Genomic DNA, 20,074 nt, shown 5'->3' with positions numbered 1-20,074 from the left:
ACTCCATGTAAAACCCCTTCAGTTTCCCAAGAATAAAATCACATCCTACCAAACATTTTTACCCATCCAGTTTATCTCAAACAAATGTCAGAGTAGGGAAGTTAAATAGTGGCTAGATGGGATATTACTACAGATTCGCAAAATCTCTCCGGATCAGCGCTGTTTTCATCCTAATCCTACATCCAAACATAAGATAGGCATATAAATCTTCACAATTTGATGTTCCGACTGTGTCATGAATGTCATTGGCATAATGTAATATTGTCTGTGCGATGACAATAAACAGCTTGACTCGACTGACTCACTACAGAGCTTTGACTGTTTGGTTGGAGGTGTTGGAATATTTGTTAAACTGCCTCTGCTTGTGGTTCGTTTGCGTCTCCCCTGGGTCATGCTTCCTTCTTCAATGCATTTCTCTTCATCTTCCCATCCAGTCTTCCCTATTTTCCACCCCTCTGTGAGGAATTCCTTAGTGTCTGAGATTTCTGGCTAAAGGCCATTGGTGGGCTGCTACGAGGCTTCCTATTGCAGTTCTTTACCTCATCTGCCTCCTTTCCTCTCTTTCCAAAACGTATTGTATTGAGCCGCCTGCCTAGTATTTTAAGGCTCGCTCTCAGTTTAAAAGATGTTTCAGAAGGTAAGATAACCTTGTTTTGAGCATTCACATCTGTGCTATATTTTCATTGCTGTAAACGTGTGATCTATGTAGATGTGCTAGAAGGATGTTTTTGGCATTTAATAAAATACTTTTAACATGCCTAATCGATGTCAGATTTAAAGTAATTAATTGGATATACTGTATGTACTAGGTAGTGGCGGCTGGTGATTTATTATTTAGAGGGTGCACGATGCGAAGTTCGTCACAAAATGTATGTAGCCCGTCATGTGTGTGGTTCGTAATTTCAAAATATGTGTTCTGCGCGTCGAGTGATCCTATGTACATCACATGTCTTGTCAAAATAAGTGCCTGCTGCAGACGGGTCTAAAGGGTTTATGATAAAGAGACGTTCGCGTTTGCCAGATATTCGCATAATCTCATGCGTAATCAGAGTTTACTGTTAAGGGAGTGCCTTGCTTGTATTTTGTGAATGTTAGCGTCTCTTTTATCATAAACTGTTTTGACGCGTGTGCAGCAGGCACTTATTTTGATAAAACACGTGATGCACATAGTTCACATGACGCAACAAACACATATTTAAAAACACGAGCAACACACACGACACTCTGAACACTTATTTAAAATTTGCGCCCCTCGGAAGAGCATTCACGAGCCGCCACTGGTACTAGGGCAGCACAATATATCAAAACCAACCAAATATCGTAGAGGCGCATATCGCAATAGTTTGCGATAACTAAATACTTGAATGTGAAACTTTTAATACTTCCAAATGTGTTATGTTTGCTATTTGATTTTAAGTATTTAAACAAATTTTAATACATTCAAATTGATTTTACAAACTTAAAGCATTATCATATTGCACACTGTATAGTTGATCACACAATTCAAGTTAACGAATATCGAATTTGGCGTTAATACCGTGTAGCCCAAATATGTACATGTACATTAGGCATAATTTTGTAAAAAGAGGCTGCTTACACCTAAATACAGGTGGAAACGGGGTGTAAACGTGTCAAATCTGTCTGAACGGTCCCAAAGGCAGCACCACTTTTCAGATAATGCAACCCCAGAATGCATTGCGACAATCTTAGTGGAAATCCTTGGCTGTTTCTCAATTCCAAGAACGCAAAGAACGGACTTGCGTCCTTGTGGAGATCGGTCTTGCCAGGCGACCTTGGAAGAACGAACTCGGAAGTTTTGCCGCAATGACTTCTGGGGCGTAAAGCGATTTCAGCAAGGCTGCACTCGATGCATCCTCGATATCAAGAACACATCCGGGTATTTTCATGCGTCCTCTGTCCTTGCGTTCTTGAGAATTGGAATGAACTTCGACCGTTAATGATGACGTAGAGCTAGGACACGAGGACGCAAGATCGCTGAAGAACGCATATTTAGAAACAGCCCTAGAATGCATCGTGACAATCTTAGTGAAAATCCCAGAATGCATTGCGATAATCTTAGTGGAAATCCCAGAATGCATTGCGACAATCTTAGTGGAAATCTCAGAATGCATTGTGACAATCTTAGTGGAAATCCTAGAATGGATCGTGACAATCTTAGTGAAAATCCCAGAATGCATTGCGATAATCTTAGTGGAAATCCCAGAATGCATTGCGATAATCTTAGTAGAAATCCCAGAATGCATCTTAGTGCAAATCTCAGAATGCATTGTGACAATCTTAGTGGAAAAACCCAGAATGCATTGAGACAATCTTAGTGCAAATCTCAGAATGAATTGTGACAATCTTAGTGGAAATCCTAGAATGGATCGTGACAATCTTAGTGCAAATCTCAGTATGCATTGTGACAATCTTAGTGAAAATCCCAGAATGCATTGCGAAAATCATAGTGGAAATCTAAAAATGCATTGCGACAATCTTAGTGGAAATCCTAGAACGCATTGTGACAATCTTAGTGGAAATTCCAGAATGCATCGTGACAATCTTAGTGGAAATCTAAAAATGCATTGCGACAATCTTAGTGGAAATCCTAGAATGCAATGCAACAATTTTAGTCGAAATGCCAGAATGCATTACGACAATTTTAGTGGAAATCCCAGAATGCATTGCGACAATTTTAGTGGAAATCCCAGAATGCATTGCGACAAAAAATAAGCCAATATGTAGAACAGAGTAGAGAAAATTTGAATATTCTTCTGATAGTATAAATAGTATTCGAGTCTAATCTGATAGAAATTTTCTCTTACACTTCACATTTGAATCACTTATGTTATTTTAGCTCGGAAGCCATGTTACAAGTACAGTAACTTTAAATATAGGCAGCACACATATAGACATCTCACTAGATTATAAAAAAACATCTCTCCGCTTTGCATCTTTTTTTCTTTCCTCCTGTTATTTTCCTTCCCTCCTGCTTTTTAGAAATTGGACTGTTTTCATCGCCTGGCAGCTCTGGGCGTTTGGCTCCCGCTTACGCTTGGCCCCAGATCCTTCAACGACTTGTGCGGCTGCCGTTTCTGTCCTCGCTGTTTTTCTTCTTTTATCCACTTGGGTTTCTCCCCTTCCTCTGTTTTGGGTTATTACGTAACATCGCGTACGTCTCTCTTTTTACAGGAAGACACAAAAAACAGGGCACTCACATTTCAGGCTGCATTAGTGGAAGCTCCTTAGACGTAAACAGATCGATTAGAGTTCTTGAAAATATAAGAGGTGGAGATGGATGTGATATGTTTGTGTAAAGACTGCACCCCGTGAACTGTATGGAGAAAGACACAATTTGAGGATGGGGGAGATGATGGGAAAACAGCAGGGGTGAGAGAAGACACTCCAAAAAGAGAGATGAAGAGAGAGGAGGCCAGCAGAAGAGAGAGAGAAAGAGAGAGAGAGAGAGAGAGAGAGAGGCCCTCTGGAGGTGGAGTGGAAACTGAGGTTTCCTGTCTGAGAAGGAGACCGGCTGAAGGTGGAGGGGGTGGTGGGACGGAGGAAAAAATCTCTCAGCTTCTGGACTCTGTGTTATGTGTATGTGCCAGGGGAGGGGGGTGGGTGCATACTATGGTTTGGGCGTAGACTCGTCAGGGGAGGTAGGGTCAGTCTGCCTGAGGGAATGACAAAGAGAGAAACATCTAAGTTTCTCAATGGTTAACCACAACACCATACATTCCCAAAGAGCTACAATACCCAAATATGAACCTTTTGTCTTTATTTACTCGCTCTTATGTCGTTTAAAGACGAATACTTTACAGAAGTGTAACACAAAACCACATATTTACATATTTATCTTTACATGACCCCCCATGGTTCCCCACCCTCAGTGTGAAAATGAAGCAGGTTTAGACACAACCCTTTAAATGGGGGGGGGGGCGTCTTTCAGAAAAAGCCTCTTGTTTCGGGTGGAAAGACATTTGTGACCTGCGGTGTAGAGTTTCAACCGGTTTCATCACCTGCAAGTTGTCGTGAAAGCACTCGATAGAGCTCATGATTGTGGACACAATGCTGATAACCTAAAACATGAGCACCTGCTGACCACCTGCATTTAAAGCCCATGTTTCTAACCAGCTGACCACATTAAATTCAGACAGAATGCATCGCTGCTGTTGTCAGAGCTGACATGGAGTTAGTGTGTGGGTTGCCTTATAAATATACATGCAATCACACAGACAGTCTTTAGCTAAATGAGGCAGTTAATGATTCATTTGCTGAGTCTCTTTTATTCGTGTGATTACATTACATTTTTATACTGTTTACTCAATTTTGTTCGCCTTATTAAGCTGCTTATTGATATACGCTGGTACTATTAACACTTTTTGATTTTTCTAAGCAAACATCTTGATTGCTATTACTTATAAGTTGTTTGACATATTTGATCTACAGTTCTGAATAACATCTTTACTGTGTTAACTGTGTGCAGATTTTTACTTGGCGCACAATAAAATAGACAAAATCTATAGACTTATCCTAAATGGGGCTCAAAAGGTGAATTTTATCTAGAACCATATCTAGTCTAGAACATTAGAAACTTGGAGCATTAAGCAAACACCCTAACCACCCTGAACACCCTAGCAACTGCTCATAACACCCTAACAACCACTCAGAACACCCAAGCAATTGCTCAGAACACCCCATCAACTAATCAGAACATCCTAGTATCTGATCAAAACACCCTAGCAACCACTCAGAACACACAGCAACTAGTCAGAACACCCTAGTACTTGCTGAAAAGGCCCTAGCAACTGTTCAGAACACCCAGCAACTACTCAAAACGCCCTAGAAACCACCCAGAAAACCAGGCAAACACTCAGAACACCCTTAGCAACCACTTAGAACACCAGTAAAAACCTCTCAGAACACCTGCGCAATCACTCAAAACAACCTTAGCAACCTTTGAGAAAACCTGGAAACGACACAGAACACCCTAGTAACCACTCAGAACCCATAGCACCACTCAGAACACCTGCGCAATGACACAAAACACCCTAGTAACCGCTCAGAACCTCATAGCAATCTCTCCGAACACCTGCACAATAACACAGAACCACATAGTAACTACTCAGAACCACATAGCAACCTTTCAGAACACCCTAGAAACCTCTCAGAACACCCTAGCAACCATTCAGAACACCCAGTAATCTCCAAAACACCCTAAAAAACTGCTCATAACACCCTACGACCACTCGGAACACCCGAGCAACGACACAGAACACCCAGTAATCTCTCGCAACACCTAAACACACTAGAACCACTCAGAACACCCCAGCAGCACCATAGAACATTCAACAATCCTTTAGAATATCCAAGCAATTTCTCAGAACACCCAAGCAATGGCAAAGAACGCTCTAGCAACCACTCAGAACACCCTAGCAACAACACACTGAACAATCTAGCAACAAAATTAAAAACTCTATCAACCACTCAAAACACATTAGCAACTTCTTAGAACACCCAAGAAACGGCACAGAATACTCTAGTAACCACTCAGAACACCATAGTAACCACTCAGAACACCCAAGCAATGACGAAGAACACCCTAGTAACCACTCAGAACACCCAACAGCTACTCAGAACACCCGGACAATGACACAGAACACTTGAGCAACCACTCAGAACACCCTAGCAACCTCTTAGAACATCCAAGAAACAGCACAGAACACTCTAGTAACCACTCAGAACACCATAGTAACCACTCAGAACCCCCAGTAATCTCTCGCAACACCCAAACACCCTAGTAACCACTCAGAACACCATAGTAACCACTCAGAACACCCGGCAACCACTCAGAACACCTGAGCAACGACACAGAACACTCGGGCAATCACTCAGAACACCTAGCAATCTCTTGCAACACCCAAACACCCTAGTAACCATTTAGAACACCCTAGCAACCTCTCAAAACACTCAGCAACCACTCAGAACACCCCAGCAACGACACAGAACACCCGAGCAACGACACAGAACACCCAGTAATCTCTCGCAACACCTAAACACCCTAGTAACCACTCAGAATACCCTAGCAACCTCTCAGAACATCGGACGACCACTCAGAACACCCGAGCAACGACACAGAACACCCAGTAATCTCTTGCAACACCCAAACACCCTAGCAACCACTTACAACACCCTAGCCTTGCCAGACCTGTAAACCTAAAAGAAAGCACACATAGCTCCATGAACACCTGCAGGTCCAATGCCCTTAAAATATTGTTAAGATGCTTTGCCAAAGATGAAACAACATCACTCTGAGGTTATGTTTTTGTCATTAGAATCCCCACAGCTTCATGAATGTGAGCTGAAACTGGTTTTTGTGTTTGTAGGGGATAAAGAGACCTCCTGTAGACGACCTCCCAGAGCTGGAACGCCGGGAATATAGAGTTACACTCGAGAGTTTAATACAAAGAGACTCAAGCTCAAAAACACATGCATTTTCACACTCTCACCCAGCAGCTGGCTCATGAAACACACAATCGTACACCCGCTGTTATGCACTAATAAATCCTGCTATCACCCGCAATCATGCGCTACACTCAAATCCTCATGCGATCTTTCTATTTATGATTTTGGAAATGTGTAACATAATGTGACTGGTCATAAAATGAATGCATTTCTTTCTCTCTTTTCTCTAAAATATAAAGCTTTATTGCAGCTGAAGAGCAATGCATGTCCATTAGGAGTGTAGTTGACTTGGATTGTTTATCATTTTTGTGCAAAGGATGATGGGAAATGTAGTTTGGTCATACCACTTAAATGAGTTGTACTGTAAGTTCTGGCAGTCAACATTCACAATTATAAAGTATGAACAATATTAATTAGCTTGTGCCATATTTCTTTAATTGGTGACTCATTTTTAGAAAGACATGACATTGTGGTGGCATTTATGTGCGCTCAAGCTATAAATAAAACCGCTCTTGACGTGACCTAAAGGCAGTAACTGAACACACTAAGTGCATCATGACCTGTGGTGAGCTGCAGGTTAATTAGGATCAGATTAGTACAGACCTGCAGTTTGACCTCGTGGGGTCAGCAAAACCCACACCCCCCCACTGACCCTGCCATGTCCCGACCCTGGTCTTTGCCCACCATCACCCTAGCCAGGAAACCGAAGGTCTGGGGACTTCCGTAGGGGCAGAGAGTTCGCTTGTAGAGGTGGTTAGGTGGCCTCTGGCTGCCGGGGTCACGCCGAAGGCACAAACATTTCATTCAGCGTCTCGTTCCAAACGCTCTCCTTCAGCCCATGTTTACTCGGCAAGGGAGAGGAACAATGCTGCCTTTTAAAACCTCGCCAACCCCACTGCAGGGTTGAGATGTCTGCATGGGGCAAAGCAACACCCTCTCCCAAAACTTCACATTGAAGTGTTACCGCTTGGAACTATCTCATCAAAGCAGCTCCGCTGTGACGGGAACTCGCCCATTTCCCTTTTACACAACTCTTAGTGCAGTTAGTTCACAGCAAAAAACACATATATACATAAAGTTCCTTTTTAATGCAGGCTTGCAGTAGATGAGTTTGGATGATCTTTACCCCTGGGGAGGGAATGCAACCATTCCACGCACGCCTGAAGAACTGATGTTATCACATGACCATAAACCGTATGACACCGTACGATTTACTCTATAAATCAGTCACCTGTCAAAAGAAGACAAGCTTGACCTGTCCTGTAACTGAGAGCCATTCATCATCAAGTACTGTCAAGCAGTAAAACTTTACCGAAATGCAGACTCCCAGAACGTTGCAACATTCCATCCGACTCCTCTGGTTGGCTGAACTGTGCCATTCCTGAAGAGTCTCAGAAATCCTTGTGTGTGTTTGGGGGGGTAATTAAAATGGGGAAGAGATGATTTATTGCAGCTGTCCTTAGGCATGGCCCAATAATGGTTTACACATGGAGCCATGGTAGCTTATGTGAGGAGGTCTTTTGTAAAGAGTTCTTCTGGACCGGGCCATGTGCTAACTCAGGAATATGAAGGAAAACCTTTCTGCTTCTGTGAGAGATAATAAAATAGACATTATTATGATTTTTATCTTGTCGTCGTCTTCTATCTTTACTAGGGGGACCAGCTGATAAACTTTACAGTCTTAAGCGGGGGCCTTCAACCTTTCTGTGAGCAAGGGCTACCACAATAGTGGGCTACTATTTTTATACAGTCTACTCAAAACTTTTTTGTTTTACTTGTTGATTTAAATTTTATTTATATGTTTTATCATTGTTGAAAATGTGCTTTGGCAGTCAACTGGCGGTCAAGAATGGTTGTATTTAGAAGATGAGTACACATGATAGCCAGCAAAATGTCAGAATTACCTGTTGGGAAAATTTTCTATACTCACATTGACAGAGACAAATCGGTATTATTCATATTCAAAATGAATAGACATGACATGATACAAAATTTGCCAGAAAATACAACTAATTTATTCAGTTTACTATTTAAACTACAGTTCCCATAATTCTCTGGGTTAGCACGTCACAGGAGGACATGGAGGCAGTGTAGTCTTTATGATGCTGGGTTCACACCAGACGCGTTTGAGGCGTCAAATTTGTGTCTATCGCGTGTAGTTGGATGCTTGAACACTTTAGTGTACTTCATTTGTGCGTTCATTTCTAGTCATCGAGACATTCACGTGGAAATTTGCGTCTTGGGAGGGGCTTCTGCGACTCTGCTCGCTTCCTGTAATCACGTCACTACTAGAGCAAGCTCCTGATTAACGTGCCGTGTTTTCCACCAAAGTTACATTTTTTTACCCCGCGGTCAAGCTCAATTCATGCTAGACGCGCGAATGAGGCAGAATCATGTCTAACACACTGCGCTAAACGCATCATTCGCTCCGCGAGACCTCCAGACGCGCGTTAACGTGTCTTTACATTGACCTAACATTGAAACACTTACGGTTGATGCCTCTACCGCGGCTGGCGTGAACCCAAAAATGAAAATTCTGTCATAATTTTTTATTTTGATGAACACAAAAGAAGATATTTTGAGAAATGATGGTAAGTACACAGCTGATGGTATGCATTAAATTTGATTTTTTTTTATTCCTACAATAATAAGTCAATGGTTACAATCAACTATGTGCTTACCATCATTAATAAAAATATCTTCTTTTGTGTTCATCAGAAAAAATAAATTCATACAGGTTTAGTACAACATGAGGATGCGAAATTATGACAGAATTTTCATTTTTGGGTGAACTATCCCTTTAACTCTAACCAGAGACACCTAAAGCACCTAAACAGGTCATTGGGTTCACTAGAAAACTACAGGCAGGTGTGTTAGCACTAAACTAAATTGTGCAGGGCAGATAACCAAGGCCAGGGTTAATAAACACCCTGTCAGATGAAACCTGAAACCTATAATCTCCAACATAGTCTTCAAATAAAGCTTCTTTACAGTACCTTACGTTCAGCAAAAATAGTTTTATTATTTACAGAATAAAGATTCACCATCTAAAAAAACCTAAAGAATTCAAAGTTATTTGTTAAACTTAAATTAGGTTCTTTTACGCCAAGTTCTTAGCCAACATGCATCAACTCCCATATTTCTGATCTTATTGTAAATGACTCTAGCGAGTCTAGTTCTCTTTACATTTTTTATAAAAATATAATAACTTTATAACTTCAAGCAACTTTGAAAGTAATTACCTTTTTGTTGTTGACATTAAAGATACAATATGCAACAGTTTTTGTAATAAAATATCAAAAAAAAAAAACACTTGCACAATGTGATATATTTAATGCAGTTGTGTGCTTACATTATCCCAGAAGTTCCCAAGGACTAAATCTAGAGAAATTTTTATTTTTAGTCACTTTTAGTAACCTAATATCCAAGCTGTCCTTGGTTTCCAGTTGTAGAAACTATGGCAACTCGAGTGGACGCACGCTGAGGTTATACAGCATCTAACATGCAGCTGTTGTACCTTTTAGCTAATTCATTACAAACGTAGGTAAAAAACATTTATTCATTACATCATCCGCGATCATGATTAGTCAATTCTATACGTCTCTCTGGATAGTGAAAACAACATCTCCTATCGTTCCACTCTCCTTTATAACGTCATAAAGCTTCACCTTTGTTATTGTTAATGTGTTACTATGAAATAGCGACCTCTAATGGTGAAAATCCTACATATTGTGGCTTTAACCCTCCAACATTTCACTTTTAACAATATTCAATTTAAGTTTCACTCTAAAATGCATCAGTACACTTTACAATAAGGTTGCATTTGTTAACATTAATTAATATAAACTAATAATGAATAATATTTGCATTTATTATATTACTTAATGTTAATTTATTTACATTTATTAACACATGTTTGATGTCGATCTTTAATGCACTTATGCTGGGTAGTTTTAGCCCATGGTTGGGTCAAATATAGACATTTTTGGGTTAATTTAAACCAGCAGCTGAGTTTGTTCCTTTTTTAACCAACTACAAGTTACATGTCAGAGTGTAGCATGAACTAACATGAATAAATGCTGTAAAAATATAAATAAATACATACTCATTGTTAGTCCATGTTAGCTAATGCATTAACTACTGAGATCTTTTTTTTGTTTTTTGGGGGGTTTTTTGGCCATTTTTCCTTTATTTAACAGTAAGTTAGGAAAAGACAGGAAAGCCGGGAATTGAACTCAGGTCACCGAAAGTGCGAAAGCACCACATTTCGGAGCGCTGCCCACTACACCATCAACTCCGACAACTACTAAGATCTTAAAAGAGTGTTGTACAGTAAATGCGTTTTCATGTTGACTTTTAACCCATTTGGTTCAGATTAGAAATTTCACAGGGGTTCATATAGTACAGTTACAAACCGGTGACATATTTGTTTTTTTTCTCTTCTTTAACACACAAGTGTGAAAATCATTAACCAAACCCAAAACCTTAACATAGCAGACATATCTCAAACCTCCGATCGCACCTGAAAGATCACAAGTTCACTGTGCAAACGTGACCTCACCGTTTCAGGACACGAAAACAGACATACTATAGATTGCACATTAACTTTTGCTGTGACGCAACCCTTTTATTCTTCCGACACTACAATAGCTGTCTGATCCGTTTGGCACTTCATTAAAGACCAAAAAACGGTACGATTTAAGACTTACAGGGCTAGAAGCGGAGGCGACACAGATCATTTCAGGACACATGGATGATGCTCTGTGCGTGTGGGTTAAAGACGCATATCTTGTTGATAATGCAGCTCTGTGTTTGTGACTGTAGTTATCTGTTGGTTATTGCCCCCCTCTACGGTTTTTTGAACTCCGTGACCCCTGCCGTGACCTCGCAGACCTTCCTCATGTGGATGCAAGTCAAAGTCTATCAAAGGCCGCTTTCTATGTGACATGAGGCATGTATGAGCGTATATTTTGGGGCCATGTAGCAGGAAGAGAAACCCGGCTTAGAGGATTTGTAAATGTTGTGTATCACAAGGACGGCTGTGCGCACCCGTGAGGAATGTGGAAACTCTAATGGGTGTAATTGCCGGGACAGTTTGTGCCTGTCGGAGGCTGAAAAGAATGAGGGCTAGTGGAAGTCATTGTGTAAGGTCTGGGATGTTTTTTCAGCGGGCTGTGTGGGGTTTAGCAAAACAATGAAAACGGAGAAAGGAAACTTTCTTGCACTTTTGAGTGTTTCTAATGAGATCAGCTGGTTTGTGTATACATGCATGTGTCTGTGTTGTGTTACTATATCAGGTGTGTTAGATAAGACACACATCCAAAGGTCTAGGAAGCAATTCACTGGCTGTGGCTTGTATTTAAACACGAAAAACATTTTACCATGTTTGCATTTGGCAGACACATATCCAAACTGAGCTACAGTGTATGCAAGCTATACATTTTAGCACTTCGACGGGGTTTCGGAGAGGGTTTGCTACTGAATTTGTTGTGTAAGCAGTGCTGGAAGTACAGTGGAAGTCCTTATATGGGCACTTCACCTTCAATAGCACACACTAGAGGTCCTTACGGGTCCACTTACATACAAAAACCCGAGATCCGACGGGTCTAAAAGTTTAAAGGAACACACCCAGATTTTGGGAATTTAGCTTATTCACCGTATCCCCCAGGGTTAGATAAGTCCATACATACCTTTCTCGTCTCCATGTGTGCTGTAACTCTGTCTGTGCAGCCCCCGCTAGCTTAGCTTAGCACAAAGACTGGAAGTGAATGGCTTCAGCTAGCATACTGCTCCCAATAAGTGACAAAATAACGCAAACATTTTCCTATTTATGTGTTGTGATTTGTATAGTCACACCGTGTACAAATGCTCCTCACCAGGGGCTTCTCGAGTGCTGCGAGTAAATCACTCCGCCCAAGTAGCAGTGCTTCGACATTCAACAACTTTCAGAGATCATGCAATCCTCCTTTAACTGTATTTTATATATCCAACAAATACATTGCTGATAGACATAAGGAATACGAGTGTGTATCTTCACCTCATCTTCTCTCTCTCTTCTCTGTGAAGGTTGAAGGCTCAGGACCACATGCTGTCATGCTGTCCTTAGACGAGCCACTGGACCTGAAAGTGCCCAGGGGGCGGGTCAATGGGCGGGACAGAGGCACCAGATCCCCTTCTGCTCTCACACCCTCTCCCATGCATGCCAAGGGGTCCGGGCAGCTACGCATGGCAGACGATGGTACAGCCGTGATTGTCCCAGCATCTCCTGCTTCTCCACACACAGGTAAATAAGTAAAACATAAAAACAGACCTCAGTCCAGTGTGCGGTGTAACTTAAAGGATGTTGTAAAATTAAACTAAGAGATCTGGTGTGTCAGCAGGTGTCCTGCAGGAGAAGTCTGAGACCCCCTCACCCTCCGCTGTGGACCTCACTATGTCACCGTCCTCTCGCAATACCACCTGCTCTCCAGATCTCACCAACGGACACGGCTCGGCTCCGGTCTTTCATGGGGTAAGATGCTTTCTTTAGATAAGTCTTCACTTATTTGAGATCAAAATCATTTTATTGAGTATGAAAGCTGTGTAACAGATGCATTAGAACGCTAGTAATAGAAAAAACAAACAGGAAAACACTAACAGCCAGAGCAGTCAAGGAAAAAAAAGTGGACTCTCAAAAAAGAAAGTGACCAAACAAGAAAGACGATGATCAGCACCAGAAACGAATAAACCAAGAATGACTTCTGATTCTGTTTGAGTCATCAACATTAAATGCACTGGGCAACCCCCTTCGCACCCACGCCCTCAACATGATGCATTCAGATGTGTGACCCTCAGTGACCCAGATCTGGGCGGGGTTGTATCTTATCAGACGCCCCCTGTGTGTCTTCACACAAGCATCTCTCTTTCTCTGTTCATGAGCTGATGTTTGGGGTTAAATCAGATTTACGGCGAGGTACAGCCACACACAGTCCTCTCTGTTTAATTCAATTCTCACACAATTGAATTGCTGGCTGAGCGTTTACTGGAGTGAGACGCAATGCAGTTTTGTGAGGATGTTTCAAGTACTTGCCACCAATTCTTGAGGAGCCGGGAAATAACAGCGATTCTTGTGGTCATTGATGGCACAGCTGGGAATCGGCAACGTATTATGAGAGTTTCCATGAGTTTGCATTTCTCACATAGCTGAAACCTCCACGGAAAGCCACTGTCCGGTTACAGTCATAGTTTATTTTCTCATTAACTCTTTCATGCCCACAAATGGCAAGCAGTACTAATATTATTCATTATACTTAAGGGTTAGTGATTTGAACACCAACATACATGTATGGGCACAGATCTCAAATTGTGTGGTTTGTTAAGGAGAGCTGTGTTAAAATTTCTGACAACTAAATCTAGAAGTCCTATTTGTATGAATATTGCAAGGGTTTCCGTTATGCGTAGGTCTTGCATGCACATACTGGAGAATGAAGTATGTAGGCCAGGAGATGCATAACATTTTTTCGCAATGCGCATGCGTCAAACGTCTGTGTACACGTACAAGAATAAATTACGTTTTTAGTTTGGTTCCAAAACGCAATCAATCTATTTTGACTATTTTCGGTAAAAATGTGTTTTCTATACCAAGAAAGTGACAAGATGAAAACCACTATTTTCTGTTACAAACATTCACATAGCATCTTTAGGTTATAATAACATTAAAAATTCAATTCGAATGGCGCGAATTAAGCGTCTGGCGCGGTACACGCGGTATGCGCAAATGGTGTTTTTTTCGAATTGAAAAATTTGAACTTTGGCGGATTTTCATGGCGCGTTAACCAATCAGGGGCCTGCTTGCTGCTGTGACAGCAGCCCGGCCCGGAGTCACTCATTCAACATGAAGGAACGCTTGATATTGTCCATGAGCAGTCACTCGTAGCTATACGACACACGTTCTTATTTCTATAGAGACAGGAATAAAAAGGACCTCACTTGGAACAGTGTCAGTGAGGACTTTGGGCAACCTGGTAAGTTGTAAATACACATTTCACTTTTGAGTCACGTGACGTTTATCAACCCGCGCCGTTTATTTTCCCCCATAGTAAGGTGACTAAATACAAACCGGTAACTCTCTTGATAAATGCATCAACATCAACCATCTTGGAAACAGACAACCGCATAGAACTTGCCCCTCCCACAAGAAGCAGATTTTGCCTCTGACGCGCGTCAAATGCTCCCGGATGCATTCAAACTGTTAAGCGGCAAACTAGGCGCGGTAGACGCGATTTTGACACCTGAAACGCGGTTGGTGTAAACGCAGCATTAGAGTTTGCATGAATACATTTTTTTTAAAGACCTTACAAAACTAACTGTATTGTTTTAATTATCTTAGTATGAGCCATATTTATCTCCATACAACGCGGGTACCCTTACACGAAAGTTGTCGTCATTTTTCCACAGTAGCCCTAAACAGACAAACTGCTTTATAATAGGGAGGGAACCCACATGAAGCTAACTTACGGGTCAGCCTACAACATAACGTCACCCCTGCCGCTTCTATAAGGAGGCATTCATGCTTAATCAAGTACTATGTATGAAATTGTGTGTATGTGATTCTTTGTTTTCGTTGCGTCTTAACTGCTCAACTCAGTCCTAATAAAGTCAGAAGTCTGTGTTTGTGTAGAAAGTGCAGCGAGGCATTAGCTCATAACAGCACAGCTGGAGGCAAAAACGGGGGGGTGACGGGGCCGATGTATCAAGCAAAATACTCATAAGGGTCTCATGCTGTGCGAGCCATTACTGAACACAGACCTCCTGTAGCTTTGCCTTTACTGTCACTTTAACAACAATTACTGCAATTGCTGGCCTGGTGTTAAACAGACGAATTGGTGGCAATAATTATGTTTACCTTTATCTTTTCCTGGTTTTGTTTTCACAGGACTCGGCTCACATCCGTTACGTAGAGGGCGGGGCCACTTCTCAAGCTTTCCAGTTCTTTGTGCCCATTGGAGCAGGAGGAGGGCTTCACCTGCCTTCTTCGATGTTCATTCGGCAACCCAAGGACACTCGAGCTTCTCCGGACCTCTCCGCAGATGAACAGCTGGCCTGTCGGTGGAGAAAAGTGAGTAACGAGAAACCGGTTAAACGGAGATGCTAAAGTTTACCGTTCTCCTGATCTGACTTAGTTTTCATGCCACAGTGCCACCTGCTCTTTGACTCCTTGCAAGACTTGGTGGACCATGTCAATGACTTTCACGTGAAGCCTGAAAAGGATTCTGGGTACTGTTGCCACTGGGAGGGGTGTGCCCGCAAAGGGCGGGGCTTCAATGCCAGGTGTGTTTATCCCATTTTTGTAGTCAATAAGACTAAAGATTCATTGAGGAAAAGATTCTCAGTAAATAATTGGTCTTCTTTTAAAGACTTGGATTACAGCACATGTGTCGTATGGACTACTGTAAAGATACTTTTTGTCTTGGTACATAATTTAGTCATTTGAATATTTGGGAGAATCATTCAGTATTCATTATTTAAAGTCTAACGCATTGCATATCTCTAACCTCGTAAGGTACAAGATGCTGATCCACATCCGCACTCACACCAACGAGAAACCTCACCGCTGTCCCACCTGCAACAAGAGCTTCTCGCGTCTTGAAAACCTCAAGATTCACAATCGTTCGCACACAGGTCAGCGCCACACCACCCAGACTTACTCTCTATATAAGTGCTTTGAGGACTTGCTAACTCAATGCTTGCGTTACAGGTGAGAAGCCCTACATTTGCCCTTACGAGGGCTGCAACAAGCGTTACTCCAACTCCAGTGACCGCTTCAAGCACACTCGCACCCACTACGTGGACAAACCCTATTATTGCAAAATGGTGGGCTGCCTGAAACGCTACACAGATCCCAGCTCGCTAAGGAAGCACATTAAAGCTCACGGGCATTTTGTTGCCCAGGAACAGGGAGGTCCGGGAGGCGTGGGCTCGCTGTTGAAGCCCGGGTCGGCTAAAGAATCCGAGCTGACTTACGTCAATGGGGCCCACATCATCATTCCCGGGGCGGCAGCTGCTCTCCTGGGCAGCCATGGTCTGCAGGGTCTGGGAGGCTCAATACCCCTAAGTCCCCGCCCCTTGGACTTGAGCAATCTGGGCTGCCCGAGTTCCCCTCCAGCTGGGCTTCTGTCCTTCGCTGGCTCCCCGCTCGGCCTGGCCAAATCTTCCCTGTTGTCTCACGCCTTCTCATCTTCTGCACTCGGGCTACCCGTTGTACCGGTTTTGGCCTCGGAGCGCAGGGACCATGGGAAGGGCAAGGCCAGAAGTGTGGAGGGTGAGGATGAGATGCATGGGGGCGTACTCAACCTTTCTACAGGAACATCCCACGACCCCCTGTCTTGGGTGGTCATCCCCTCCGGTCAGGTTGTGTTGAAGCCGGCTGTGGTCAACTGAGCCCCGCATTCCAGAGGAACGACAGGGGTGGGGGGGTGTAACAACAGGGGTCAGAGGTCAAAGGCGAGCATGTGGGGGGTTTTCACAAAGCAAATGCAGTCACCCTGTTCTTTAACTTTGCATTTCTGCACTACCTGCGTTCTGATACTTTTACCTGTTTCCTGTGGTTACAGTTTACTGAGGCAGAAAACAAACCTAGCGTTAAAACTCTGAAAGGTCACCTTTGTTTCATACCGTTTCTTATCTGCTACTTTTTTGTTGTCCGTTCATAAAAGCACTGATTTGGCAGTCTTAGAAATCTGTGCTCTTGCTCCATGAGCCCATTTTCATGTATTTATACGTATTTTTGGACAATGGTGTATTTGACACACTAAATACAGAATCTTATATTATTCTTCAGGAAGAAATGTTTTAAATGAACAAATCCTTAAGCCATTCCATGCGTTATGAAAAGAGGTAAAAATCTTTCATGCTTTTTCACTTACACAAGCTTGGTTACGTTTGCTAAGAGGTGCTGAGGTCAGGCAATAGCAGTTTGGTTATCTGCTTACTGTCAATCAATGTCTGCCGTACCCACAGACGGACGGTTAAACAGTGCTTTCACCGGGTACCCACCGCACTCCTTGCAAACGTACCTCCTCAGCTCCGTGCTTTCGCAAGTAACATGACAAACCTCGCATTTGCTGCTAGCTGTGTCAATGCAACGTAAGCGCAATTCTTTCGAAATCGACTAAGTGTTTGAACGACAATCTGTCCTCTAAGGGGAAAGAAATAGAAACATTGACTAGTTAAGTTCTGTTGTGTTTTACCAAGATTTACAGACACAAGACTCATTGAGTTTTAAGTCAGACGAGGGCACAAACTCAGCTAGCAGTTATGCTAACGCCCCATAGAGAAACAAGGCGCTTTTGCAAGTACTGCCATCTTTTGGCCAAGTGATGTACTGCACGCTGCTGGCTGAACCAATATCTGATAGTATTGTCCTAGGTTGCAGTATATTAGCACAGCAGGATATACAATTGTTAAAAAATATATTTTTCGCAAACTCAAGAGACTCTGACTTTACACCAATTTGGGTGTATCACAAGAATACTGTCCTAACTTGCCTATCTCTGTTTTGATTTCACATTTAAACTATAGACACAGTGCCAAATGTGACACAAAACCAACCTTAATATTGAAGTGCAGTAAGTACCATTTAAACTGGATATGCAAGCCAACAAACATCTGGAAAATAAATAAATATATGTAAATTAATTATCAATGTTCCCCCATGCATCGATAAACACTCTTGATAAAAAGTCTGTGATGCTTTACAATAAGGTTGTATTTGTTAACATTAGTTAACGCATTAGCTAACATGAACTAACAATGAACAAAACTTTTACAGCATTTTTTGTAACTTTTAACATTAGTTAATGCACATTAAACTACAGTATCAAACTAGCCTGACGTTGTCATACTCAATTCTAGTCAGAATTTGAGTCTGATACCGCTCCATTGAGCTATAATTATGAGGCGTGTCTCAACCGAAAAATGCCTCTGCACTCAATTGGATAGACCTACGACCAATCAGAGCAACGGAGTGTGTGTGTGAGTGTATTTTGAAATTACGTCTTTGCAGCCTGACCGAAGTATTTCGCTACAATGACACTAACATTGTGATTATACTGAGTTAGCGAATGTACATCAACACCTATTATGTTTACAACATTTCGTTTATATCACAACATGAAGTATTTACTAAGTCATAGAGTAAGACTATCTCTTACCGTTTGTACGTTAGGTGAACTTCATCCACGACGATACCCATTACGTTTGCTTGAAAATATTGGAGCCTAGCATGTTCCTCCACTTATTCAGCAACCACGATTCCGGGCTTCCGAAAAGAAGCTGGCAACGACCGCTAATTATATCCATCTCGTCGTGCACGCTGAGTTGCATCGCCGTGATAACGTTAGCCATTTCAGTTGCGACCAACTTTTGCCGAATAGAAAGGACGGCAAAAACATCAACAAATGCCTTGCTCGCGTTTCTCTGTTCCTCTTTTAAAAGCAATGCTCTGTCGATATCTTTTAGAACAGACTCAATGTCAGAATCCACACATCTGAACTCTACAGCAGCAGCCATTCAACACACGCGCTCTTTGGTGACGTGGTTCATTACGTTACTGTTGATTATCTGTCCATCATCGTATAAAGCCCGCCCTGACAATTTGATTGGTTCGCCCAGCTCTAGTCCTAGCATAGCAGCTCCTCAACGGAAAAACTCCAGACCGATCTTCCCGTTCTCAAATTCTTGTGGGCGGGGCTAAGATCGGCTGGCACCCAGGCTAGTATCAAACAATTGTATTCACTGCAAAAAATGATTTTCAAGAAAAAAAATCTTAGTATTTTTGTCTTGTTTTCAGGAAAAATATCTAAAAATTCTTAAATTAAGATGCTTTTTCTTGATGAGCAAAACGACCCAAGAAAATAAATCTAGTTTTTAGACCAAAAATATCAAATTTAAGTGATTTTTTGCATAAAACAAGTAAAAAAAAATATGCCAGGGGTAAGCAAATTTTTCTGGAATTTTTCTTAAGTTTAGTGTTTTTAAAAAAATCAAGATTTTTTGCTTACCCCATTGTCAGATTTTTTTTGCTTGTTTTATGCATAAAATCACTTAAATTTGATATTTTTAGTCTAAAAGCTAGACTTATTTTCTTGAGTCGTTTTGCTCATCAAGAAAAAGCATCTTAATTTAAGAATTTTTAGATATTTTTACTGAAAACAAGACAAAAATACTAAGAATTTTTTTCTTGAAAATCATTTTTGCAGTGCCATAACTAAAATTAACAAAGATTAATAAAAGCTCAATAACTATATTGCTCATTATATCATGTCGACTAATTCATTAACTAATGTTAACAAATACAAACTTGTAAATTGTTTGTAAACAGAACAGACAGATTTAAGATTTTTTTTTAAATATCCTTAAAACTCCTATTGGACATTATTCAATACATTGCAAACTAATGTTACATTCCAAGTGAAATAGTCACACTTCCTTCAGCATGACCCCACCCAAAAAAAAAAAACACTCCCCCGAAACGTTTAATCTTGTTTCATAATGTTTATATTTTGTTACGTGTAGAAACTATACAATTAATGCATTTTTGTTTTACTGACGTGACATTTCCTGATGTTGA

General features: G+C 41.5%; 1 protein-coding gene across 3 annotated transcripts in view; it reads left to right on the top strand.

Moving 5' to 3' along the window:
* LOC141362783 (zinc finger protein GLIS2-like) overlaps positions 1-18,322 on the top strand; it is a 40,727-nt gene extending 22,405 nt beyond the window's left edge. The window contains exons 2-7 of one of the 3 annotated variants that reach the window (XM_073865018.1): positions 12,539-12,748; positions 12,843-12,976; positions 15,380-15,562; positions 15,641-15,774; positions 16,007-16,125; positions 16,202-18,322. In XM_073865018.1, coding sequence (XP_073721119.1) covers positions 12,559-12,748; positions 12,843-12,976; positions 15,380-15,562; positions 15,641-15,774; positions 16,007-16,125; positions 16,202-16,884 — 1,443 coding nt within the window. In that variant the 5' untranslated portion in view covers positions 12,539-12,558 and the 3' untranslated portion in view covers positions 16,885-18,322. Of the gene's footprint in view, positions 1-12,531; positions 12,749-12,842; positions 12,977-15,379; positions 15,563-15,640; positions 15,775-16,006; positions 16,126-16,201 lie in introns of all 3 variants that reach the window. The other 2 variants (XM_073865017.1, XM_073865019.1) reach the window with 2 other exon arrangements.
* Positions 18,323-20,074: the final 1,752 nt, after the last annotated feature.

This window comes from Misgurnus anguillicaudatus, unplaced genomic scaffold (genome assembly GCF_027580225.2).
Source record: "Misgurnus anguillicaudatus unplaced genomic scaffold, ASM2758022v2 HiC_scaffold_29, whole genome shotgun sequence".
NCBI lineage: Eukaryota > Metazoa > Chordata > Actinopteri > Cypriniformes > Cobitidae > Misgurnus > Misgurnus anguillicaudatus.
Note: the sequence above shows the minus strand (reverse complement) of the source record. Positions and strands in the feature narration are given on the sequence as shown.